Raw genomic sequence first — 25,725 nt, forward strand, 5'->3', positions numbered from 1 at the left:
AATAAATATCGAACCCTTAAATAATCAGCATGGCATTTCCTTCATCAAATATGTGAACAGTCCCTTTCAGACAAGCAATATATTGCATTCTGCTTCCAATCATTTTATAACATATATATATATATATATTTAAATATTTTATACCCAGGCAAGCAAAATAAGAGCGTTAGTAAGTCTGTATAAAGATCAGATTACACCAGAGGTTTAAAGGAAAACTATTGTTATTGCAGGGTACATTAGTTCTAAAGCTAATATCCCCTGTATTGAGAATAGCACTACAGTACATTATCCAATACAAGTATTTCAAAACATGAAATAAAATAAATAAGTATAATTCATAAATTTTGTCTTTTTCTAAAACTATTCTGTTCAAGCAGTCTATGCGGGAAAGAATGGCCTGGACGCGTTAATAACATCTAAAAGATGAGAGTTTATGGCATTTATGAGAAAAGGATTGTCAGCGGCATTGTACTTGACCTTTCATTTTACAACTACAATAAACGATTCACATCAGTATCCCTTGAACCTCTAATTTAAATGAAAAGAAACAAATCTCTTACACTTTCTTGCCATGTTTTGCAGATATTCACGAGTCACTTTAAAATCGAATATTGGATTTCTAAAATGAAAGTTCAGCGGAAGTTTCATTGACAGTCCCTTTTAAGTGGAATAAAATTTAGGCAATCTGTTTCCAACACCACAGATTAAAAGTGTGTTTACACTCAAGTTACACAAAACATGTGCAACTATAAATTTGTTAATTATAATGTGCAACTTTCCTAATTTGTTCTTTGGTCTATTTTGAAATATCATAAAATTGTTCAAAATAATCAAAATGAGTGCCTAATGCCCGAATGCCACACAATAATAATTTCTTTAACCCCAGCTCACTGGCGTAGTTAATGTATAGTTATATTAACAATTTACTTGAAATCACAGAAAATTAAATTTACTCCATGTACATGTACAATGTACATTTTACACTGTATGTACGTCGTAAAGGATGCCCTTCACATGTCTGTGTTCCAGGTTCCTGTTTCTTTACATGATCAGGGTTCCCAAAACATGTTGTTCACTTCTAGTGTACGTGTACAACAGGAGCCCCTCGGTTGTCATATTTCTTATAAATCTATTTTGTTAAGGAAGGTTCCGTCCATAGTTTGCAAAACCTTTAAATGGTATATCAGTTTTAACAGCTTTAGCAAAGGTTTCGTAAGGTCAGTGCTTAATATCCGGATCCGTTGGATCCAATACTTTACATTTTGGCTTCCGGGAACCGTATTCAAGGTTCTGGCACCAACGGTCAAAATATCAAAAAAAAACTTCAAAAAAAAGTTTACCTTTCACAGCCCAAATCTGAACTGTTTACAATTCTTCTTCAGTTACCAGATAATTAAATAAAAAAATGTTCATGCCCCGGATCAGGATCATTTTATTTTTTTAGTGCGAATCCAGGGTCCGGATCCGCATCAAAATCAAATGGATCCTTATCACTACCTAAGGATATGACGGAACCAAATTAATCCGAAAGAAATTTGAAACCCTGGTTGTCCCATAGCGTTCATTTAATATAGAACTCTATAGAAATTGGACTGGACAGTGGATAATAAACATTGTAACACTGTACAGTATACAGTGTACTATACACTGTACAGTGTATAGTACACTGTGCATTTTTCGTTTTTTCTTCTAAAACTCAAAATTTGTGGATAATGTTGTAACCTAAATAAATCTTATAAAAGACTTATTTTTGAAATGTTTCTTTTTGTGTGAAAAAATCAGTTAGAAATTACAAAATCCATAGCAATATTTCATCATTAGAAGAAAGAGAGAAAACGGCAATCATTCCACTGTTTTCTAGTTATTACTGTATGGTATTACTCGCGCGCAACAATTGAATATTTCCAAGAAAAACAAATATCTACAGAATGAATAACATGTCGAAATTCGTCTGACCACAGATCTCGTCATTTCTACTGCATCTTGCAGTCGTCCCTACCCCTGTTCTGAACGAGCCTGTCCTCCGCTAACGTGACGTCCTGCTCAATTTGCTCGTCGTTGTCGATCATCCTCTCCTCCTCGTCCCGCTGCTGAACCAACTCATTCCGCTGGTTCACAACCAAAACCAGCTCCTTAAAGAAGAATATATCGTTCCCCAAAAAAATAGTAACAATTATCTAAAAAGAAACAATTTTAGCCTAGATTCGTGAAAATATTGTTAATTGACGACTTTAACACTTCAGAATTCCGAAAATTTCGGCGAAGGGGGGGGGGAATGGTGTGGATTCATTAATAAAAGCATTAATTTAAGTACCTGAAGTAATAACTCTTCTCTTTGTCGGTCTTCGTCTGTTTTCCTTCTTTCCTCCATATCAGAGTATTTTCTTAATTCCTCCTGGACATTATTCATTCATCTTGTATACAACTGTACAATGTGCTGTACAATCTAGCTATACATACTTGTCTGTTTGGTTTTTGTTTGTTTGTTTGTAATTGATAAACGTCAAAACGGCTGAACCGATCGGGACCAAATTTTTTATGAGACCTTACATGATCTCAGGGAAGGTTTATGGATGGTTAGAATTGAAAAAATGTCCTCTAAAATAATTTTATATTTCCACGAAAACAAATCGATAACAGAGCAACAATTAAAAGTTAAATAAAAAATTCCCCAAGTGTAACATAAAACAATATAATAAAGATCTATGTCTACAACTTTAACCCTGACCGACCTTCCCCTCTTCTTTTTTGTAAAATGAATGAACGTGTTCCTGAAGCATGTTTGATTTCTTCTGAAGATCGTCTTCCTTCTCCAGAATATTTAACTGCATCTGCCGCCTTTAAAATCAATATTTGAGTATTAATCAAAAATTTAAAAAGTACAATTTTCTTTAGTAAAAAGAACAATTTTCTAATCCATATTCCATATGTCTTTGCAACCTGATCGCGGAAAACTTTAACGTTTAATACTTTTGGCCTTTTAATCTAGTACAATTATTACGATATCAGGTTTAAAAGAAAAGAAAAGTATAAGGAGAGAAAAAAGAATTGAACCTTAGGAGAGCATTTTTCTTGTTGACTAGAGTAAACCATTGCTGCAGTAAAGCATCGTAAAGAAGTTGATCATCTTCCGCCACCTCGCGCAGTCGTTTGTCAAGTATCGCCGCTTGAAGATCGATCTCCTGTTGCTCGGCGTCCAACAGAGACATCTCGTTGTCGATAAACGATAATCTATTATCCTTCTTCGGTTTAGGCGTTGTACTTTTTTGTCTCATGATCACATTCGGCGATGTATTCTCTCTCTCCGGACTGATGGAGTCACATTTTTCAACTGATTCCCGCCGGGCCGCCGCCATTAAATCCTTGGCCTTCTGGCGATATTTAGAAACCGGTTTTGAAGAAACGTCTCCATTTTCTTCCTCCATCACTGTAGGAAGATCTAAACAATTAATCATTTAATCAAAAATATTTGGTTTGAAGAAATATTAATTAGTCAGGGGTGGAATCAAGGGGGGAGCTTAGTAACTAGANTTACCTGTAGCTGGTCGGTCATTATCTGTAGAACTCTAGATAATATTTTACCTGTAGCTGGTCGGTCATTATCTGTAGAACTCTAGATAATATTTTACCTGTAGCTGGTCGGTCATTATCTGTAGAACTATAGATAATATTCTACCTGTAGCTGGTCGGTCAGTATCTGTAGAACTTGTTCTAGAAAAGAGTTTAATATTTCCATCAGAGAATGACTTTCTTATTCCTATTGACGTAAATAATCTTGATTTTTTCTTCAGTTCCTTTTTCCGTTTTAAATTGTTTTAGCGTCTTTATTCGTTGTTGTTGTATTAAAAATAGGACAAGTATTAATGTAATAATGTTTGATTTACCACATTAGTTAACTGATTGACAGACAGAAAAGTTTGACTTATTTAAGAATGATAAATCGGTTGATCAGTTTGAATATTAGAGAACTGAAAGAAAACGGATTGATTGATTGATTTATGTTCCTGAACTGAAGCTTAAAGAGTCACCATTCATCTTATAGTTCTCATAGAGTGCATTGGTCTCAGCAGTTCCTGAACATGATTCACATTAAGAGGGACTGTCCAATAGTTCAAGACAAATTAGATAAAGGGTCTGTACACGATTTTTGGAAAGAAATTATAGGAAAAGAGGATAAAGCAGTGGTAAGGATCCGAATCCGTTGGATCCGCAAGATTTTGGCTTCCTGGATCCGGATACGGAAAAATATGGGGAAGAATCCAAGGATCCAAGGGGTAAAATATCTATCAACCAAAAACTTTCAAGAAGAAGTCTTTTATTTTCAAAACCTAAATCTGAACTGTTGGAAAAAAAGAGGGATTATAACAATTTCCTGATCTCTGAATGGTTCATAAAAAAGCAAAAAAAATAATAACTTGAAAATTCTGCTTTGTTCAAAAAAATTTCAGAAAGTCTTAAAGAAATGTTCTTTGTTCATGAGAATGATCCAGATCTTTTTTTTCAGTGCGGATCCAGGATCCGGATGAAGTAAATGTTCGCGACATCAGATAGAAAGGTATTTTTTTTTAAATTCCAAGGGACAGTTCAGAAATCCAATATTTCTTGAATTTATTATGTCATATATAGTTTTCTTCGTAATTGTCCAAAAAGATTGAAATTAATTATTAAAAAAACTTTGAGAATTGGCTGATTTAGGTTAAAAAAAACCTCCAAAAAATGTACTTTTCCTAAAAACAATCATTTTTGACGTTTTTTTTTTTTGCCTAACTCCGTCAATTTTTGAACTTTTTCAAAAAATTTTATGGATTTAATCTTTTTAGACAATTACGAAGAAAATTATATATGCCATGATAAATTCAAGAAATATTTTTTTTTGTTGAGAAAATTGATCTTTTTTGCGATCTGAACGTGCCTTGCACGACCACTTCCAATTTAGGTGGATCAAAAAAAATAAAAATTCCCCTGAAAACTGACATCATACAGAACGATATTATTGTGGGAAATCAGACTGCAAAATGGGTCACCCTATTTACTACATATGATACTTGAGTATACCTAGACAAGATCTGAGCTGATGAAGGTACGTGATGACCGCCAGTTTATCAGGTATCCGTCTGATAACCATATTTTCCGGTTCAAGAACCCGTGGGATACCTAGCTTTTCACCAGCCTAACAAACAAATATTTAACAGTTTATATGCCTTGATCTGATCAAAAATATGAAAGAAAACATTCTTTTTCCTTCTCTAAACGTGTTTATTTCAATGAATTCCTTCTTGTTTTTTCAAGAACAAGAAATGCGCAAGTCCCATTTGCAGAGAAACCCCAGATGAAATCAAACAATTAAACCAACAACATGTTTGTCTTTTATCTAATTCACACTTGATTAGACAAAGCTTTTAAGAGCACCGTTGTATATCAGGCATTGTCATCTTTGATGGAGGGTCATTTGAAATGTGATTTCGCTTACAGTCAAATTAACTTTCAAGTAACTGTAGACTTAAATTATAATAGGTCATGCTAGTTTCACAATGCTTCCTTTTATACCTTTATCTGATCAATGATACGGAGAAAAAAGAAAAATTTCCTCCAATGTGAATTGAAACCAAAATCGACAATAATAACTTTTTAAAGATACAAACTATATTTGAATATATCTTGATCAGAATAAATTATCCTCTATATAATAGAACAGACCTTCGCATATACGTTCCCTACAGCAGGCCAAACGGCTGGACTGAATCCAGGCTGAAATTTGTTTTGGACACTTAAAAGAAATGTTTTTCAAAATATTTTTTTTAATTTAACGGGCATTTCAGATAGTGTTTTAAATTATAGAAAATTTTGAAAATCCTTTTGTTTCGTGAAAAAAAAAAATATTTTTGGGTTGACTAAACCTATTTTTCTTTTATCATTTACCTCAAATGCAAGTTTACAGTTGATTTTAATATCATTGCTTGTTAGTTCTGAGTATTGAATGAGGGACGGATAGAAGCTGTGAATAAGAGCGCAGAATGCCAACCCGTTTCTCCAGCTTGAAGTAAAGTTTGTCACCTGCAATATAAATCATGATCAAGGGCGTATACAGGGAGGAGGCAAGGCGTATACAGGGAGGAGGCAAGGCGTATACAGGGAGGAGGCAAGGCGTATGCAAGGGGGGTAGTGCCTCTCCCTAGAACTCAGAGCTAACATACTTTTTAAATCTTAAACTGAAGAGTAAAGAATTAGTTTGCGGTTCTGACTTGGGGGTTTGAGGGGAGCCCCCCCCCCCCCCCCACCACCACAAAAACATAAATTATTATTGCAGTGCTGTAACCCAATTTTCCCTTTTAAGTTCAAAGAGTACACAGAGATTTGTTGAGTTTCCAGAATTTCATTTTCAAAAATTTCTTTACTATCTAATATAAATATTAACAAAACATATAATAAAATGTAGATGTTTTAAAAAACATGTTTTTTCTGCTAGTTTTGTTTGAAGGAGAGAAAATGTAGTATTTGCAAGGTAAATTAAATGTATGTGCAGTGTGCACTGCACATTGTACCTTTAAAGTATCTTATACTTATGCCTGATATCCAAGAAGGCAAATGTTTTGAATTTACAGTTATTTTGCCTCCCCCTAGGAGCTGCTAGGGTAGGGCAAAAAAAATTTGCCGCTTCGCGCATTTGGCCCCCCCTAAATTTATTTCTGTTTACGCCCTTGATCATGATGTACAGGGGTCCACAAAAAATAATGGAATACAAAGATGACTTTAAGCGAAATAGCAATTTATTTCATTGCAAAAAATAACTTTTAACTTTAAGAAATCAAATTATTAACTTAAACGCGTCGTCTTTCTTTTCCATATTATTCTTGCGATCACTGTACAGTGTACACTTAAAGTTTAAAATTTGAAATAGATCTTTCAAAATTCTTTTCGTTTAATATTCTTAATGGGCAACCGTACACCTGGAAGAAACTAAGAGAAAAAATGTAAGGAAAGGACAAAACATTTTTTCAGTTGAATTAATGACATAAACAAAGATTAGAAATACAAGAATTATCCTAATATTAGTATAGCATAATGGAAAATACAAGAATTATCCTAATATTAGTATAGCATAATGGAAAATACAAGAATTATCCTAATATTAGTATAGTATAATGGAAGGATATTAAAAAACTAAATAGGGAAGCAGGTTCATATTTCAAACTACTAATTATTTGTGGAAATTTAAACAAAATGATTACCTTAACGTTCTTATAATTACAAAGAATAGATTTTGTCCACTCCAGGAGGTCAGAACTAACTCCAGATCCTGGTTTCAGGTCCTGCTGTCCTGTCGTAGACCCGGAGTCAGGTTTACTAGTCTGAGAAAACGAACTTAAAGGAACAGGAGAGGTTTCAGAGTTAGTTAATCTCCCCGGAGTTCGGAACAGTTTAGTCTCGTCTGGAGTAGATTCCTTGCTGCTCCCGGAGTTTAAAGAGTTGAGGAAGGATTGTGAAGGAACAATCTCTATTTTCTCCTCAACCCTGTCAGGAGGAGGTTTTTCTGGTTCCTCTTTTATAGTTTCTTTTCTTAGCTCCGGTCTCCGCATAGAACTCCGTAGAACGGTTGGTGTATGATCCTCGAACGACATTGGATCGAAATCAACTGTCGTCGATTGAAGGAATTCCTGGGTAAAATCTCTCAATTCTTGGCTTTGGGTTTTCTGAAATTTTCTTGTTCTCGTCTCCTGGGATACAACACGGGTAGTAAACTCCGGACTAGTGGAGTCAGCTGGATCAAGTTTCTCCTCTGTAAAGGAAATACTCTCTTCGAACTCTACGCTAACACTTCCTTCTCTGTTATTACAGGTTTTTGTATCATTCCTGGCACCATCATTAACTAGGTCATTAGCAGGGGTCGACGAGAATATGACGACAGGAGGGTTCTGAACGGGTGTTTTTAATATTTCCTCTTTTTTTGTGGTGGTTGAGGAAATGCCCGGGGTCATTTCCCTGGCAGGGATTATTGAGGTGGGTTGGGCACTGCCAGGGGTCATATCCCGTGCCCGGACAGGGATTATTGAAATATTATTGCTGGAAGAGGAACTGTTAGTTTGTTTGAGTAAACTACTGGATTCTGTAAAGGTTTCAGTCTCCTTGAGATTGAAGGATTTTAACTGCGAAGTAAAATTGGATTTAATTTCACTAGTTTCGGTTTCTTTAAATTTAATGTTTTCTTGGTTCATAGTTTCCAAAGTACTGACGATTCTCCGTTCGGAGTTTGTATAATCTGAATAGGTTTGGGATGAAGAATGAGGAGCTGAGCTCCGGGTAAAGGATTCATCTTGTTGTATCAAGGTCCGGACTGGAACTAGTTCTGGGTTAAGGTTGTCTAATTTCTCACTCATACTCTGGATTGATTTGGTCAAGGATTGGAATTCACTGACTGATACTTTCACCTCACTCGACTCTGTATTCAAGCACTCTTATAAATGAGAAAAAAGTTCTTCGAGCTCATATTTATGTAATTTTTAGTCAAGATTTTTTTTAATGTCAAATTACAAATCTAGGGGAAAATTAATGATCTTAGTGATTTAACAAAGATTTCGAGAGGAAAGCTTAAAATCTCAGTAAAATCTAAAAACTTGGATGCTACCTTTGCTATTGCTAAGTTACATACAATACTTTGGCTAAATATTTAAGAAACAGGAGTTTAACAAAGAGACCAGTGACCAAGTAAAAAACAAATTTATAACAATCATGTTAACTATCCTTTCCATTAAGAAACAGAATGCCTTAAAAGAAAACGATTAATAAAATTTTTAAAAATAACATAAAAATGTGTGTTTAAATGAACTTGACAAGAACTGTTTTGTGTTAATGGGTTTAAGGAGTGGTTTCCTTGTTCTTCTTCATCTTCTTCCAGGGTCTCCATATCCGCAATATCGTTGGGAATAGTGGAGTTACTGACCAGGCTCGCCAAACTTCTCATATCATCATCCATAGCCTTCCCTTCCTACAAAATCACATTTTTAACAGTGTAATATAACTATAATACCTTCCCTTCCTACAAAATCACATTTATAATAGTGCAATAAAACTATAATACCTTCCCCTCCTACAAAATCACATATTTAACAGTGTAATATAACTATAATACTTTCCCTTCCTACAAAATCACATTTATAATAGTACAATAAAACTATAATACCTTCCCCTCCTACAATATCATAATTATAACAGTGCAATATAACTATAATACCTTCCCTTCCTACAAAATCACATTTTTAACAGTGTAATATAACTACAATACCTTACCTTTCTACAATATCACAATTATAATAGTGTAATAACAGTGCAATATAACTATAATACCTTCCCTTCCTACAAAATCACATTTTTAACAGTGTAATATAACTATAATACCTTCCCTTTCTACAATATCACAATTATAATAGTTTAATATAACTATAATGCCTTCCCTTCCTACAATATCACATTTATAACATGTAATATAACTTCAATACCTTCCCCTCCTTCAATATCTCAATTATAACAGTGCAATATATCTATAATACTTTACCTTCCTACAACATAACATTTTTAACTGTGTAATAAAACTATGATACCTTCCCCTTCTACAATATAACATTTATAATAGTGAATTATACCTATAATACCTTCCCTTCCTACAATATCACAATTATAGCAGTGTAATTTACCTAAAATACCTTTCCTTATTACAATAACACAATTATAACAGTGCAATGTATGTAATGCAGTGTAAAATATAACTTGAATGCCTTTCTCTTCTCCAGCAATTTCTATAAGTGTAAAAAAAAACATAAAATTCTTTTTAAAATATATTATGTTTGTGTAAGAAATATCAAATCAAATCAAATCATTTATTTCTGCAGAAAAAAACAATATTTACGAATTAATTTTTAAAAATTACAATATGTAAAATATTATTATGAAATACAAATAATACTCAAATCTGAAAAGGAATCCGATATAAACAAAATATATTCATCGAAATGATAAAAGAACTGTTTGCATACCTTGTTCGATGTTCAGTGTGTCGTGAATAGTATTTTTGAATCTCGTTAGTAATTATCAAATAAAGAACCAGGGAAAACTTAAAATGCAAAATAATTGAAAATCATGACGACCTAATGTCAGTATCAGGATTGAAAATTATTATCTGTATTTTCTACCTTTAAAAACTCGCTAGTAAGTGTAAACACAAGGTAGCAGGCTGTCACTTTCTTATTTAGAGGTCGTAGTTTAACCTGAAAATAATAAATTTTATAATTAGTAAATTTTTTTCTTTTAAACAAAAATTGTCTTGGTCTGTTTGTTGTTTTTTTGTATTCAACCAAAAAGTCAGAACCAATGAAGTCCAATTTATTCGTGGATGCTCATGCTCATAGTCATATGACCCCAGAGAAGGTTTTTGGTCGGCAAGAATTAAAAAAAATTTGAGTTTTACAATTTATTTTTAATCCTTCCTGAAAACAGGAAATTAACCAACCTTTAGATTTTCCTGATGAGGTATTTGTCGTGCATAATCCTTGAGGTTTAACCGACCCTGAGCAACAGGTTTCCGCTTCCCGTCCTTCACGTCCTCCAGGATAAAGAACCAGTCCTTGTTGTCGTATTCCTCCTGACGCTGGTCACGGAACAGGGTCACCGTAATCTCCTGACGATCAACAGCAATATAACTAAGCTTTTTCATGATTATAAATATTTCATTTAAACGTAAATGATTAATATTTCCAGGCCAAGAAAGATTGAGGAGATTGAAAATAATAATACCTGTAATAAAATTAAAATTTCGAATTTAATTTTACAAAAATTTATTTATTTTGTTCAAACTTCAAATAAAAAGATTCCACGGACGACGCGCCGGACATTTCAGCAAGTATTCAATAAAAAAATAGCTTAATAAATATTATCTAGTTTTCCTTATTTTCTGGAACAGGCCACACGCACATTCCGATATATGGAGATTTCATCGTCGGTTCCCAGGTCACCGGCTCAGCAACTATCCGCCGACCTCGCCTGCAACCAATTCAAAACATCTCAAAGATACTTTTAATGCAACAGGAACGTAAGGATTCTAGCAAACAAAGCCAAATTTCGCGAATATGATTTTTGAGACCGGAAATGGAATTACGCGTAAAAACACAAAAATAAATAGATATTGATTGTATGTTTGTTGATTGAAATTGAATGTAGTTAATTTAACGTCATATTATGAAGGGGGTGCAGTGTGATAGTTTTGGATGAAATAAATGTCTCAGAAGAGAAACTTTTGATTGTAACAAATAAGATTTTGAACTCAATATCAAATAAAAAAAAATCTTTAAAATTGAAGTTTATCTCCGTAAACTAAGGAAAGTTGACCATTCCTGTCATGAGATGTCCAAGTTTAAGCCGTCGAAGGCAAAGAGATTTAGCATTAAAAAGGTTTGCTCTCAAATCTCACATCTCTAAACATTTATTCATACCTGGTAAGATGCTGTAAACTTGTATTTACTCGCTCGTTTGTTTATTCGATTCAGTCTCTTCCAAACCGACCCCATTTTATCTGCAATTATTCATTACATGAATTAATATAATTTATCATGAATTAATTCATTTTCTACGATTAGTTTACATGGGAGATAATAGTTGACACAATAAAGGGAAAAGAAGGAATTAATCTAAGTACAATATTGGGAAATATGCAGTAAGCACAAATAAAAAAAGTGGAACGAAAAAATTCATAAATAATTATCACTTGTCTCGACAAAAAGGAAAACAAATAATTGAATAAATAGTAATAATAGAATTCCAATACTAACTCATTTAAGGTGTTTTTTCAGTGTGAAATACGAGGTGTTCATCAATTTGATGATTTATTGATTGTGTGATTGCTCTATTGATCATCTGAAAGTACTTTCATGTCCAAGATTGACTGAAATAAAGAAATTAATTTGTCGTCAAATTAGTTGAATACCAATATTGCGAAAATAAATAGAAGAAAAAATTATTATTTGATCACATTGTAAATAATTGATTAAATTCTAAACTGATTGATTTGATAGGTCCTAGATCCATTGATTAATCGTCTTCATAGATGGCGTTGATTTTGTTTGGATCAGTAAACCTGGCAGTTAGAACATAGAAGAGAGCAGGAAGAGGAACCAATCCCAGCAAACCAAACTGGTAGGTATCCTTAACCCAGGGGATATATTTTTTCAAGAATTATCTCAAAGGTGGGATATTTTCGATTATCTTTTGGAAAACATGAAAAAATAAACTTCCAATGACAATTCAAACTTTCTTATTCAATACGTTTAAAAAAATACATTTATTTCCCAAATTCAGCGAATAAGCCCAAAATGAATACGTAAAAACTAAACATATCGGGGAAAAGTATTTTTTGTAGGGTGGAAAAAATGATATTTGGAGAAAATATATATAAACCCCTGCCTTAAGCTGAGTAACTGCAATAATGCCATAGGCATGCAAACACCAATGTCCCAGTAAAATGACGAGGTTCCTTGTATCTTTGACTGTAGAGGTGACAAGGGCTACCAGGGTCTGATCTAGCTTGAAAGCTAGGTGGGCAGCACAAGAGATTAAACTCAAGATTATTATTATGTACGAGAAACTGTAGTAGATGAGGCCGCCAAGCAGGGCATGCAGGAGAGCATAACCTGGCAGGAAATATAAAGCAGCGTACACAGAGTTCCTACCACGGCCAGGGAGGAACTTGCTGGACAGGCAGGGTCGCACTACCAGCAGGGCGAGTAAGGAGAGGAAGTAGAAAATAAAGACGATTGAATAAAGAGGGAAAACAATCTCCTGAGTACAGTATAGCTTCTCCTCGTAGTTTGGAACTGGATTAAAGAATACAGGATACCAGTCAGATAGCCTAGTTACAGAACAGGAGTAAAGACTAAGCTGACCAACGGGCTGTGAGACCAAGAGAGCTCCAAGTGCAGCAGCCGCGGTTTCCACCAACGCCGAACCGTGGAGAACAAGAATGTCCAGGGTAAATCGGTTCCGTTTAGCGCTGTAATCTATAGCTACCCAATGAGAGAGAAGGGAGGTAACAACTATAAACGCAAGATAGAGTTGATCATAAAAAGAAGGATTCTGAGTACAGGGGGAACATAGCGAGGATTTCTCCGGATTGAGAACTTTGGAGCCTCGAGGACAGGAACCACAGGTACTGTAGTTACCGTCACCAATTTGAGTTCTCCCACAATATCTGCCAGGACAAGGAGCAGGATAGGAAGCAGTCCCTTTTATCCAGGTGTACCCTGACGCTTCACTTGGAAGATAGAAGCAGAGTCCGACCAAGAACCAGATTTTCATCATTCTTTCATTTTAATCTTAAAGAAGATAGAGTAAGTGTAAACCGGTAATTTCCTGGAGAAAGATTTTTAGACCCCCCCATCCAAAAATCGTTCTCTAGAACAGTCCCCGTAAATTAACTATAATTGACAACTAGATATTGTTGTGAGGATAAACGCTAAAATGTCTATGAATAGAGTCAAAAGAAGTCTTCTCCTACCCTTCTTTATAACGGTAATCGGTATAATTTGCGATAGTATAATTCACTTTAATGAGATCTTTATATTTATTATATTAGTATCAAACTCGAATACTAATAAATTATAAAACAAACAAACTTGCCTTTAGTGTAATCTACGAATTCTCAAATTAATATTATTTGACGATGTAAATTCTATATTTTTTACGTGAAATTCAAAAAATCTGATACGATATATCCCTTACTTTGAATTGTTTAAGTAAACAAATATTCACAAAAATTGCGACACCCCGCCCGAGCGCAGTAGTTTTGAATGCCGCAAAACAAATTTGTCTCTAGAAACTTATAAAGACGAGCTAGATATAAACACAAGATGGCGGGAGATCTTCAAGCTCAGTTATTCATCAGCTGACCTTTAACCGCAGAGTAATAATGTAATGAAAGTGGAGCTTTCGTATTCATATTTTTAACTTTACGTTTTTTATTCTATAACTAACATCCATGTTCTTAAATTTTGCGCTAATTTTAGGATTAACAGTCTACAGTCATCACTTTATTCACTTTTTATATACACTGAAAGAATCTCGCCTTTTGATGCAAATAGAAATAAAGGTTAATCATTCAATCAATCAGATCTTCCCAGTTCCCAACTCTATATAACTTAAGGTTCAAAATGGCTACTGCTACACCTACCACTGCTCCAGTGCCTGCTTTTAAGGAAGAAAAGTACGAGAGGATTATTCTTGAAGCAAACCCTCAACAAGAACAAGAAATAGAGCAAGCTAAAGGTGTAGTATACGACATTTATTTGGTTTAAATCAGATATATTTACATCACGTGCAGGTTTTGCCTTAAGTGTCCCAATATCAAATGATTGCTCTGAGCGCTTAATGTTTTTGATGTCTTATTTGGATTAGTATTTATTCTTTAAAAGTTTTGTTTTACTAAAAGAAAACGAGTCATGATCTAGAAAAGCTAATTTTCTAGTAAATTATAATTCGATCCCTTACCTATAATTTTATATTGTTTGTTTGTTTATAATCTTCCTGACAGAAGCAATCTCAAGGAATAATAATTGACTTAAAACATTTTTTAAAAAGTAAATATTTCCAAATTATCTTTTTTCCATCTCATGATCTGTGTTCGTTTCCTTTTGTCCATTTGATAGGCCAATTTTTTTTAATGATCTTGTTTGTTTATTTTCTTGGGAGGTAGGAGATTGTCAGGTAATTTGTGGCAGGGTGAGATCAGAGGTAGATTAATGTAGAGATAAATTAAAATTCAGGGTGTAAAGGATGGTGGATACACAAACACAAATAAGCTAATAAAGTTTCATTTTTTATTTATTTATAATATATCACATGATAAATAACTAGATTTTTTCGCATTTAAACCTCTCATAATTCTCAAGCTAAATATTATTTACTCTTTGTCTAAATATTTTTGCAGATTTAGTTTCTTTAAGGTCAATTTCAATTGGATTCCACAATTTAGGAAACATTGTTTAAATTTCTAGAGTTGTTGGACACCATCCTTTGTTGTTTTCTCGATGTGGACGACGAGAAGTACGAAGAAGAGGAGGCCAAGGAGGGAGAGGAGGAGGAGGGAGAGAGTCCTTATGAGAAGGATGTTGAGAAACAACGTGAAATGAGCAGCAAAGTTCTTCCTAAGGTGAGTGCTGGGACTTTTGCTGTAATTTTAAGTGTAACACTCCATTTAAAAAGTAGAATTCTCAATTCTAAACTGCGTTAAATTTTTATTTTAACAGTAATATGGTTGATGTTAATGTTAATGCTGTCATTTTATCAACATCCATTTAAAATAAAATAAAATAAAATAAAATAAAATAAATAATGATTTATTGAGAAAAAATCAAAAAATGATTATCATTCACGCGCAAATAATAATAAAATAATAATAATAATAATAATAATAACATCCATGCCTGTTGTAAAAATTCACTTTTATTGAGAAACTACAATTGAAAATAATAAATTATGTAAAATTAAAAATATTGCTCTTTATTTCATTAATTAAGATTAAAATGCTAGTAAAAATACAGGTTTACTTACCTCTACGTTTTCCTATTTTCCTTAAACTGATAAGTGCTTTTTTATATAATTTTTTTTTTAAGTATTAGTTACTAACCAAAAGATATGTCAGAAATTATGATTTGTCCCAAATTAGGGCTCTGAAATCAATTTCCTAAAATGTAAGGTAAATAAAAACACCCCTTAAACAGTAAGAACCAGAAAACTGTGGAATAGGATAGTCTCAAGTAAAGGTTTAAAATAGTCAAATGAAGATGAAACGAAAGAATTCAGCTGTTTGCAAAATCAGTGAATTTTAAGAGCAAAGATTGTCCAAGATTAGAGATAATGCATTAGGAATTTATCCGAATAGTGTGTACGCTCTGTACACTTTTATATGACGTCATTGGCTGCAGTATTGGTTTTAAATTCAAACAATCAACATTAAAACAAATTAATTATTTGTAGGTACTTGTAATGTTAGGAAATTAACGACACGGTTATAAACTTCTAATATTGTTTAATCATGTAAAGGATACTAGGCTTTTCTATTTCAACTTTTAATTGTGGCTTGTGAGCATCTTCTCTTTGTACAGTATAAAAGAAAAACAAAAAAAGTTTGCGGATTTCATATTTTTTCGCGCATTTTCAAAATTTTACCAAAATAAAAAACTTGTAAACACAAATTTTTGAAATTTTGATCATTCATAAACCTTTCCTGGGGTCACGTGATGTCATACACAAAATTTAGGGCCGATCGGTTCAGCCGTTTTGACGTTTATTGAATACAAACAAACAGACAGACAAGCCAAATTTATATGTGGAAGAAGCTCTCCTGCTAAAATAAAACTAGAATTGTGATAGTTACGCATCTCATTTGTTTGAAAAATACCAAAGATTTTAATACAAAATTTGTTCTATAGTTTTCAATTAGTTTGAAGCAGAGTTTTAGACCCCCCAAAAAACATTGGATTGAAGGGGTCCAAAAATTGCAAACCAAACATTGCAATATGTTCCAAGATAAAGTTTATCTTCAAAGATATTTAAGTTATTTAGTTATAATGGCAAAATCTTTTTAAATTATAGAAAAGCCGACATTCTGTGGCTTCTTAATTAAACCAATTGAGGCGTCTGTTTTGCATATGAATCCCAATGCATACTCTTTATATTACCAAGCTCTTCGCTATAAATAAATAAAACTATTTACGTTGTAATAAAATTAAATACACTTAAAAGACTGCTTTAATGTCGTCTTCCAATTCTACAGTTTTCTGGTTTCCACTAATAACATAAAACTATGAAAAATAAAATTATACCTAAAAAATCAAACTTTATATTCAGGGATTTCCGTTCAATGCTTGTCTCTCTATGAAAAGCAGTGAGGAAGAATTAACTACAGCTCTGGACTCGCCCATTTTTAACTCATACAACGGTCAGTGTAGAGTCAGTACAATAGGCACTTAAAACCTACCTTTTATCAAACTTAGAGTGATTATTCACGTATTTCAAAATAGACATAATACCCTAATTTTTAAATTGGGAAAAACTACGACATACAGGGAATTTTGCCGATTTTTAACAACTTCAGGAATTTTTCACAGTTATAAAGGTTGAACACGGGGGAAATCTCATGGGAAATATAGATTTGATAGTTTGCGCGAAAATATGCTTGCGGTGAAATACCTAGTCTGAAGTGTGGGTGATATGCACAAAATTCTCTGTTAAACTATAGAGAGTCTTTTAGCGGAAAGATGGGGAAAATATGCTTGCGGTGAAATACCTAGTCTGAAGTGTGGGTGATATGCACAAAATTCCCTGTTAAACTATAGAGAGTCTTTTTATAATTAGTTAACAATCCCCTAATTTTGTATGCTAGGTGCTGTGTACTGGAATGAGTGTGGACGGGATTTTATCGTGGATCCGAACCAGCCCAAGGAGAACTTTCAGCCAGAGAACATGGCAAACCTCGTCTACCACAGCCTGAAGCCGATCATGTAAACTATTCTAAAGATTTTTAGAATGACTGTTCACATAATGTTTAGTGACCCTCCAATTATTGAGTGACATGTCTGATTCACAATGGTACCATTGAAATTTAACCTTTATCTGAGCAACAACAAGGCGACGTGGTTTTTCCGTTTTAAACGTGTTGAATTCTAACAACAATTTAGTAGACGTAATTGGAAATAGTAAATTTTAAGAGAGAAAAAAGAGGATTCAGGCGAAGATTTTAAGTTTACTGTACCGTTGTAAATAACGTTTACAGTCCCTTTAATCTTTCATAGGAGCCTGGAATAAAATTTTTAATTGCTTATTAGAAATGATTTGAAGATTGCAAGTAGATTTAAACTTTAAAAAAGGAAGGAGATAAGGGGTGTGCCACATCATATTATATTGTTTATAGCTCTAAATTGCGATTTTTGAAATATTTTGAAAAATATTCATGAGCTGGTTCCAAATCCATTTATTTACATGATTGATCTTTAATCCTGATCCATATCAAAATTAAATGGATCCTTGTTTCCTTAGCACTGCTGACTTGGATTGTATTCTTAGTAACAGGGGTGAAATTTTCTCAGTTTTTAACTTTAATAATTTATTTAATTAAATTTTACAATATTTTTAAATTTCAATATGATATCAGATGGAAACATTTTGAGACTTCTATATTTCTTGTTTTTTCATTCTTTCTTCTTGATCTTCCATTCCTTGTCCATCCTTCAATCATACTTTGGCTAATTTTGAAAATAAAAATAAATGAATTTTTTGGATGTTTTCTGCAGCTAGCCAAATTGCAGAGGCAGAACTATTTCTTGGAGCCCTGTATCTATTTTCTTAGTATATCATTTTCCCATCGTCGCGCCGGCAACCCTTTGAAAATTATTTTTTCCCAGATGTTTTTTTTAGGGTTTTATTCAGTAAATTGGGAATCTAAAAGGATGAAGAAAAAAAATTTGCTTTTTGATGTTCAATTTTTCTCTTTTTTCCGTTGGGAATTCTTGAGAATATATTCCCCTCTATATTTTAATATATTTCTATTTAAGGATTCACCCTGGCGGAGATAAGAAATTAACCATCAAGGTAATTGTTTTGGATTAAAATTATTTTCTTATTCTTCTTTTTTATAATGGACTCTGTCGGTAAAGGTATTACTTGATCATCAAACTCTAATCTTCTTATCGCTTTATCTTTACACCCCAATGTTGTAAATGTAAGTTGACTTTAAGATGATTAGAAACGACAAAATTGTAATTTTGATGATGAATTAGTCCTAATTTCGCGGATGTCTGTTAATTCGGCGGATTTCTTTTTCTTTACCTTTTTACATTTAATAAAGATCCTATATACTACAGTCATAACCAGAAAGCCGCGGAATAAATTGACAGTTAATCAGGCGACTTTACATATGTATCTCTGGTAATGTTTTGCACAATAAAAGCAGACCACATTTTGACATTTGACAGGACTAGGGCTATTTTTTTTATTCATTAAATATATTTACAAAATTAGATTGTAAAGTCTTATTAATTTTTAACTAATTCTAGGTCTTTCTGAAAACAAAGAATGTCACAACTATGCATTAAAAGGAATATTCTTGAATTTTGAACTTGGTTTGGAAAAACAGCTGAAACCTTGGGAATCAGCTGCGTTCACTAAAATTTGGTTCACTAAGCAAATTCTTCTCTTTTTTTTAAATACTTAAAAAGTGAAAGTTCTTTTTAATGTTTATAATTAGGACATATTGAGCAGAAGAAACTTTTTATGAAGCCACTAATATATATATATATACATGGATGCTTGTTTCCCTTAATATTATTTGTTTGTTTTTTTCTCTCTCTGTTTTATCTTGTTGAGAAATATTACAAACAAAAAAATCTGTAATCCAGGGAATGTGCGAAGAGATTGGAAAGCTGAACTTCAACGCTGGAGAACACGTTTTCCTGGAGAATATAGAAATCCAGGTAACTAAGAACATGGCAGCAGTGCTTAGGAACTGCAATCCTTGGGCCGAAATTTTAACAAAAATCTAAAAATTATGAAAAGTTTCCTCATCTCTGAATGGTCTATTATGGTTTAGCAGGCATTAATAAATAAGTTACTAACAACACTCCGCCTGGTTTTGTGGATATTAAAGTGATAACCAGAAAACCGTAAATTTGGAAGACGACATTAAAGCAAAACTGAAGTCCATTTGATGTTCTTACAAAGCAAATAGTTTTACTAGTAAGTTAGTAAATTACTCATTCGGTAAAATTGGCCTGTTTACACTAATAATTGGTTTTTTCTCATGCTCATTGGACTATGTAAAGTCGAACTTAAGTTTAAAAGTCGACCATTATTCCAGAGTTTTCTGGTAATCACTGTATATCACCAAAACATAAATCTTACATTGTCTAACACTTTGTAGTTTGACGGATATGTTAGGTGGCTTGATGTAAATTTTTTTTTTAATTGAAAATCAAGCTTTTTCCAAAAATAGGCGACAATGATTTTTACTTGTTACTTTATTTAACATTTTAGTAATTCAGATCCTGCAACATATCAATTGTTTATTCGTGTATTTGATAGCTCCTGTAAAATCGGAATTTTCCATGCATGGCCCGAATGAACATCAAAATGTTAAATTATATTGTTTCATAACTAACGTTTTACTCTGATCAGACAAATTTACGAAACAATAAAATTAAATTTTATTTTTACGGATTGGCTGACCCAAAACAAACATAATTGTGTACGACGCTCGATTCGTTAATTATATACAGGGTGTCCCAATAAACGTGGAATTGGGAATTGGGTGACGAATTCAAGATCGTCTTTGTTAAGAATTAGCATTGTAATTTAAAACGCAATAATCTAATTTTGTCTGCCAGAGTTTATTTAATGAAATGGGTGCAATACTGTGTCCGTTATCTCTCTGCAAGATGAATAATGCAGAGGGACATAATTTCTGTATTCGATAATTTTCTTCTTTTACTAAGAACAACCGTATGTAGTCAAAACATAAACAAACAAAATGTAAACATAGCAGACGGAAATGCTATGGATTACAGCTTTCTCAGGAGGTAAATACTAAATCAAAGAATTGTTTAAAAAGACGATATCAAAATCGTCACTCAATTCCCATGTTTATTGGGACACCCTGTATCTAATTACTTAAAAATTAATTGTTGAGTCACATTGATATCTTTTTGCAGTAATTAACTTTAATTATCTATTTTTAGCTTCGTGAGATTGATGATAAAGAAGTTATGGTGATAATATTCTACACCGGAGCCTAGACTCTTCATTCCTTACAGACAACCTCAAAAAATATGTTTAATGTTCAATCTGGACGCCCCCCTCTCCATACCCATCCCCTTTTATATCCTTGTTATACCAGTTTATTAGGCGTGCCAGGATTCTTGATTGATTTAAAGTTGAATTTAAGTATTTTGGCACTCCGTCCCAATCTTATCCTTTGTTTAACTTTAACCTACTTCAACCTGCCAGCTTCTATTTAGAGCTGGGCATCGTATTAGAACACTGTTTTTAACTTTAACCTACTTCAACCTACCAGCTTTTATTTAGACCTGGGCATCATATTAGAACACTGTTTTTTAACTTTACCCTACTTCAACCTGCCAGCTTCTATTTAAAGTTGTTTATACGTTTTGCAAAAAAAATTTAATCATAAACATTTCAGCAATCCTTTCAATTTTTTTACAGTTTAAAGTTATACACAACATAAAAACATCTTATTGTTATTTAATAAAACCTAATTTTTACAATAATGCATTATCAGATCAACTACCCCTTCCTGCCAGTCACTCCCTTTAAAACACCCCAGAAAATTATGTACATTTTAAGTTTAATTGTAATATCAACCCTGTTTTCCAATATTCTACCATCTTCCATAAATTACAGAAATCTGTTCGGTTTACTTGTGTTAAGCAAAGTACATACGATATCAGCACTTTCTTTGATTCATAAAAACTCTTACAAATATTGATTTCATTTGTTTTCAATCCAAATATAAAAAGATTTTCATAATTTGTTGACAATTGGTCAAATTGAACTCATTATCACTGATGATGTGATGTGTAATCCCTGCAGTACAATACTACCTGCAACACAATAGTGTTCATGGTGTTCTCCCCAGTCCATCCACTCAGTTAATCAATTGAAATTGATTGATTAGTTGATTAACTGATAAATCGATTAATTAATTAGTTGATTGATTGTTAGATTGATTCATTTATTGTCCAAGTAAACCAACCTGGTATAAATCTTCTTGTCTATTACACATGCAACACAAAGTATTAATTAACGTGTGTTCTACAATTATCTGGTTTTATTATCCTGTAATTGTTCCAGTGTGATCATATTGCCTTTACTCGTAGAGATGGGCACGTTCGACTTTTTTTTTAATTCGTTCGTTCGTGAATGACCAATTTTGTTAGTCTTTTTCAATCGTTCAAAAAATTGATGTCGTTCGTTCTCAAAATTATCGTTAATTTTCCATTTATTTCGTTCGTTTTTTTTCGTAAATGATATTTCAGCAAAAACGTTCGTTTGGTAATAAAAAACTGTCTTTTTAATATTTGTTCGAAAAAGTCGTTCGTTCAGTAAAAAACCATCGTTTGTTTAAAAATTTGTTTTAAAAATTGTTCGTTCAGTGAAAAGAAGCTATTGCTATTTTTCAAATCTTTTGGGAAAAAATTACTTTCAGTGTAAATAACTATGGCTTTTTAAAATTCGTTTTAACATACTATCATTTTCTTATTTCTCTGAACGGTCCAGTTTGCTTGTCTTATCGGTTTTATTCTTCCTGAACAACAACATTTTTCACTAAAAATTTCGCTCGTTTAAGACAACGATGCCCATCTCTATTTACTTGTACCTGAAAATACAAATAAACATACTGTCCCACAGCTTTGTTTTATTGAAAATGTTTAAATCGTACACTACAAACTAACCAGGAGGAGGTCAAATTCAGTTGATATTGCTGGTAAGACTTTGTGACCTTGTTGCTCCTCTAGTTCTAATTTTACGCCCAAATATGAGAAAGGCAAAATTTTTGGTTACATATTAGCAATTCAAAAAATTGTTTTTATCTATAGCTTCTTAATAATAGGAGTTATGATTGAAAACGTATAATATTTCGTGTTACTGACGTAATTTTGACGCAAATTTGACATACGCTGAAGGAATTAGAAATATAGATTGACATAGATAACGAGCAAACGTCATAGCAAAAATTAAATTCAACCAATATTCTGTTTTATCTCAATAAACCAGATTTTATTTAAAATATTCGATATTTAAAATGCTAACACTAAATATTGCTAATTATTTAATTTACCAAACCAAGAAATTTCTTTCAGGCAGGTTATGATTTTCTTTATTACCATAAAGTTGAATCACAGCAATGTGCCGTGTACCCAGGCTCATTTTAACTTATAGCTAACACACAAACTATTCTCACTATTTTTGGATAAAGATGTTGCAAAGTATAATAAAAGCAAACTTCAAACTAATAAAAAGTTTTGAAATCTAGGAAGTTTTATTGATTTTTCTAAGACTTTTGGTTATTACTGTATCATTCTTAGTTGAGACCATGCTGAGACTAAATTATTTCAATTGTTGTTAAAACAATAAAGGCGTACAATCAGGGGGATGATAGTTCTCTACTTGTGTGCTCAGTTAGCTGTACTGTACACTTACAACTGTTTACTAATATTGATGTACTATGGGTTAGGCCAGAATTAACTTAAAAGAAACAAATATGCAGTACGCTTTCGGTATAATTTATGGCATATACAATTAGTAAAGTATTAGCGTACATCATCACTCTATACACTATAACCTCGTTGCGTACAATATACTTCACGTTCAGTATTCTAAAGAAAAAAGTATTATTGGTTCTTAATTGTAGGTTTTCATCCAGAATACATATTTGTTAGGGAGCAAGAAGATATTGAAAATCAATATTTCTTTTGTTTCAAGTTTGTTGCGTTGCAATATACAAGGTTATCCAAATAGATTCTAGTACAATAGATGGTAACATAGAATTTGTACACTCAGTACAGCTGTTTTCTTACGTCACAAGTGTCAACTTAGTTTTTGTGTCCGACAAAATTAATAATAATAGTGATAATTTCTGAGAAAAGTGCCTTATCTTACAGTAAAATAAGTGCAATTTGATGTGTTCTTTATTTTCTGTTTTTACACTTTTTTATTTAATCTTGGAAAACAGTCACTAATGTGAGCAAATTTCGCTTTCCTTGATATATTTGACACTTGTGACGTCGTGCATAATTGGTTCATTTCTCTGTTGCTACCTATTGTACTTGATAATCTTTTTGAGGTTACCCAAATATGATGAGACTGTCTGTTTTCTAATATTCACAATTATCAACAACTGTAAACATTTGTTTCTTTGCCAAATCATTCTATGAGCCATTTAAAGACTGGGCTCATGGCAGAAGACATAGTTTAACCCTGGAATTGTCATATTGTATGTGTTCAGAGTCTAAAACTAAAGAATGCGCGAATTTTAAGTTCGAAGTTAAAAGTTCTGTAAAATAATGAATAGCTACTTAAATATTAATCTTTCTCAATTTTAAATTTGAATTTCCCGGGAAAATCTGAACCAATCAGAGAAAAGGATTTACGGAGAATATTACATAACCATCGCTAATCAGCTGATTACGTAACCAAAAAACAAAACATATTTCGAGTTACAATCGTATTTTGGGTTTACATGCAAAAATTAATTAATCTAAAACGTGAAATTTCTTTAACAAGGTTTTCACTTTTAGATATATCGTAAAGTTGAATGCCACTTTCTCAACTGAATGATGATTGAATAATAGACAAATAGGGAAAATGCAGGATTTCAAGATTTTAACCCTGTGTTTAAATTTTAACTCGTCGATTTCGGCGAGTTAAATATTTAACCACAGGGTTAAATATTTAACCTCACGGTTAAAGTTCAGGTTTAAATTAAATCAGAAGTGGCATTAAACCATGAACTTAAAATTTAAGTCAAAACTTTTTGTTCTTTAGTTTTAGACTCAGGTCGTACTTTCATTCTCCTCCATTTTGCGTATCCCTGTACAATACAGTGAGAGCCAGATAACATTGGAAAAGGAAAACAACATAAAAGCAATAATTAGGTGTGTTTGATGTTCTTATACAATGCAAATGGTTTGGATTTATGTAACATTGTTAAAATTAATTCGAAATATAAGGAAGACGATTTTTCCGACTCAAATGCTTTAGACTTTTCTCTAGATGTATGCGTACTCAAGATCTATTTCCTCCACGTAGTGCCCACAGGAGAGAGCAGAAACCTGTTGTTCCAGTTCTAGTTGATCTGCACCACCAATATGAAGTTATACATTACCAACATGAAGTTGCTGCTGATGTCTGTTTTTTTCCTTTATTAATTTCTAAACCAACCAATTTTAATGCCACTTGGGAAACTATTTCAAAACATCCGTTTTATTAAATAAATGTTAGAAATATCCATGTAGATCTCCTTTTATTTTATCATATTGACTTTTAACGTCAACAAACATATTAACACTCATTAAGTAAAATTGGCCTGTTTTCATTGCACAATTGCTGTATTTAAAATTCTGTGATGGTGATGGACCAAACCTCTGTAGAGAAAATAAAGTAGATGTTAGTTCCACATTTTATTGAAAATATATTTCGGTCTGGGTTGACCCTCGTCAGTTCTAACGATATAAAAACCGATAATAAGAAATGTTGAAAAACCACAAACAAAAAAGAATATTAAAAAAATGATCCGTGAAATGGACAAAAGGGAAACTAACTCAGATTATGAGATGGGAAAAAAAGATAATTTGCAAATATTCACTTTTTAAAGAATGTTTTAAGACCATAATTATTTCTTGCGATTGTTTCTGTATAATGAAGATTGAAACAAATTGACATGCTTATATGTGTATGAGTATAAAAGGGTTTCCAGCGAACGAAACGTTTCGCGAAAAAATGCAAAAAAAATTGGTTGCATTTCGCAAACGTTTTCGCATTCACGAAATGTCTGATGTCTCCTTGTCGTTCTTGAATCTAGCTTTATATTTTGTGTTATTCAACAATTGGGCTCACGGATAAATTCCCTCTTTGAAAATGAGACTTGTATTCTCAAAAAGTCTTTTTTGATGAATT

The 25,725-nt window shown here is 32.7% G+C and overlaps 3 protein-coding genes across 3 annotated transcripts; 1 reads left to right on the plus strand and 2 right to left on the minus strand.

Moving 5' to 3' along the window:
* Positions 1 to 63: 63 nt before the first annotated feature.
* Positions 64 to 11,048, minus strand: LOC111704212 (EH domain-binding protein 1). The gene is made up of 13 exons (XM_023476365.1): positions 10,935 to 11,048; positions 10,502 to 10,669; positions 10,185 to 10,259; positions 8,869 to 8,983; positions 7,230 to 8,437; positions 5,920 to 6,054; positions 5,056 to 5,170; positions 4,005 to 4,073; positions 3,677 to 3,757; positions 3,055 to 3,439; positions 2,772 to 2,838; positions 2,315 to 2,395; positions 64 to 2,132 (listed from the first exon to the last, which is right to left on the minus strand). Exons 1-13 carry the CDS (start codon positions 10,983 to 10,985, stop codon positions 1,974 to 1,976), a joined length of 2,709 nt encoding a protein of 902 aa, XP_023332133.1. The 5' UTR covers positions 10,986 to 11,048; the 3' UTR covers positions 64 to 1,973.
* Positions 1,069 to 21,899, plus strand: LOC111704216 (uncharacterized). Its single transcript, XM_023476368.1, has 9 exons — positions 1,069 to 1,081; positions 1,825 to 1,828; positions 14,181 to 14,304; positions 15,033 to 15,187; positions 16,888 to 16,978; positions 17,423 to 17,540; positions 18,591 to 18,627; positions 19,434 to 19,508; positions 20,769 to 21,899. Exons 3-9 carry the CDS (start codon positions 14,190 to 14,192, stop codon positions 20,823 to 20,825), a joined length of 648 nt encoding a protein of 215 aa, XP_023332136.1. The 5' UTR covers positions 1,069 to 1,081; positions 1,825 to 1,828; positions 14,181 to 14,189; the 3' UTR covers positions 20,826 to 21,899.
* Positions 11,820 to 13,382, minus strand: LOC111704215 (JNK1/MAPK8-associated membrane protein). The gene is made up of 2 exons (XM_023476367.1): positions 12,448 to 13,382; positions 11,820 to 12,189 (listed from the first exon to the last, which is right to left on the minus strand). Exons 1-2 carry the CDS (start codon positions 13,339 to 13,341, stop codon positions 12,076 to 12,078), a joined length of 1,008 nt encoding a protein of 335 aa, XP_023332135.1. The 5' UTR covers positions 13,342 to 13,382; the 3' UTR covers positions 11,820 to 12,075.
* Positions 21,900 to 25,725: the final 3,826 nt, after the last annotated feature.

This window comes from Eurytemora carolleeae, unplaced genomic scaffold (genome assembly GCF_000591075.1).
Source record: "Eurytemora carolleeae unplaced genomic scaffold, Eaff_2.0 scaffold527, whole genome shotgun sequence".
Taxonomy (NCBI): domain Eukaryota; kingdom Metazoa; phylum Arthropoda; class Copepoda; order Calanoida; family Temoridae; genus Eurytemora; species Eurytemora carolleeae.

Coding starts and splice junctions, on each gene's coding strand:
- LOC111704212 (XM_023476365.1), bottom strand. CDS start 10,985: ATGAAATCTCCATATATCGGAATGTGCGTGTGGCCTGTTCCAGAAAAT. Junction 4,074..5,055: donor TCAGCTCAGATCTTGTCTAG/GTATACTCAAGT, acceptor AATCATGTTCAG/GAACTGCTGAGACCAATGCA. Junction 3,440..3,676: donor TACTGACCGACCAGCTACAG/GTAGAATATTAT, acceptor TTAATTGTTTAG/ATCTTCCTACAGTGATGGAG.
- LOC111704215 (XM_023476367.1), bottom strand. CDS start 13,341: ATGATGAAAATCTGGTTCTTGGTCGGACTCTGCTTCTATCTTCCAAGT. Junction 12,190..12,447: donor TTGCAGTTACTCAGCTTAAG/GCAGGGGTTTAT, acceptor CCCTGGGTTAAG/GATACCTACCAGTTTGGTTT.
- LOC111704216 (XM_023476368.1), top strand. CDS start 14,190: ATGGCTACTGCTACACCTACCACTGCTCCAGTGCCTGCTTTTAAGGAA. Junction 17,541..18,590: donor CACAGCCTGAAGCCGATCAT/GTAAACTATTCT, acceptor TTTCTATTTAAG/GATTCACCCTGGCGGAGATA. Junction 19,509..20,768: donor TGGAGAATATAGAAATCCAG/GTAACTAAGAAC, acceptor ATCTATTTTTAG/CTTCGTGAGATTGATGATAA.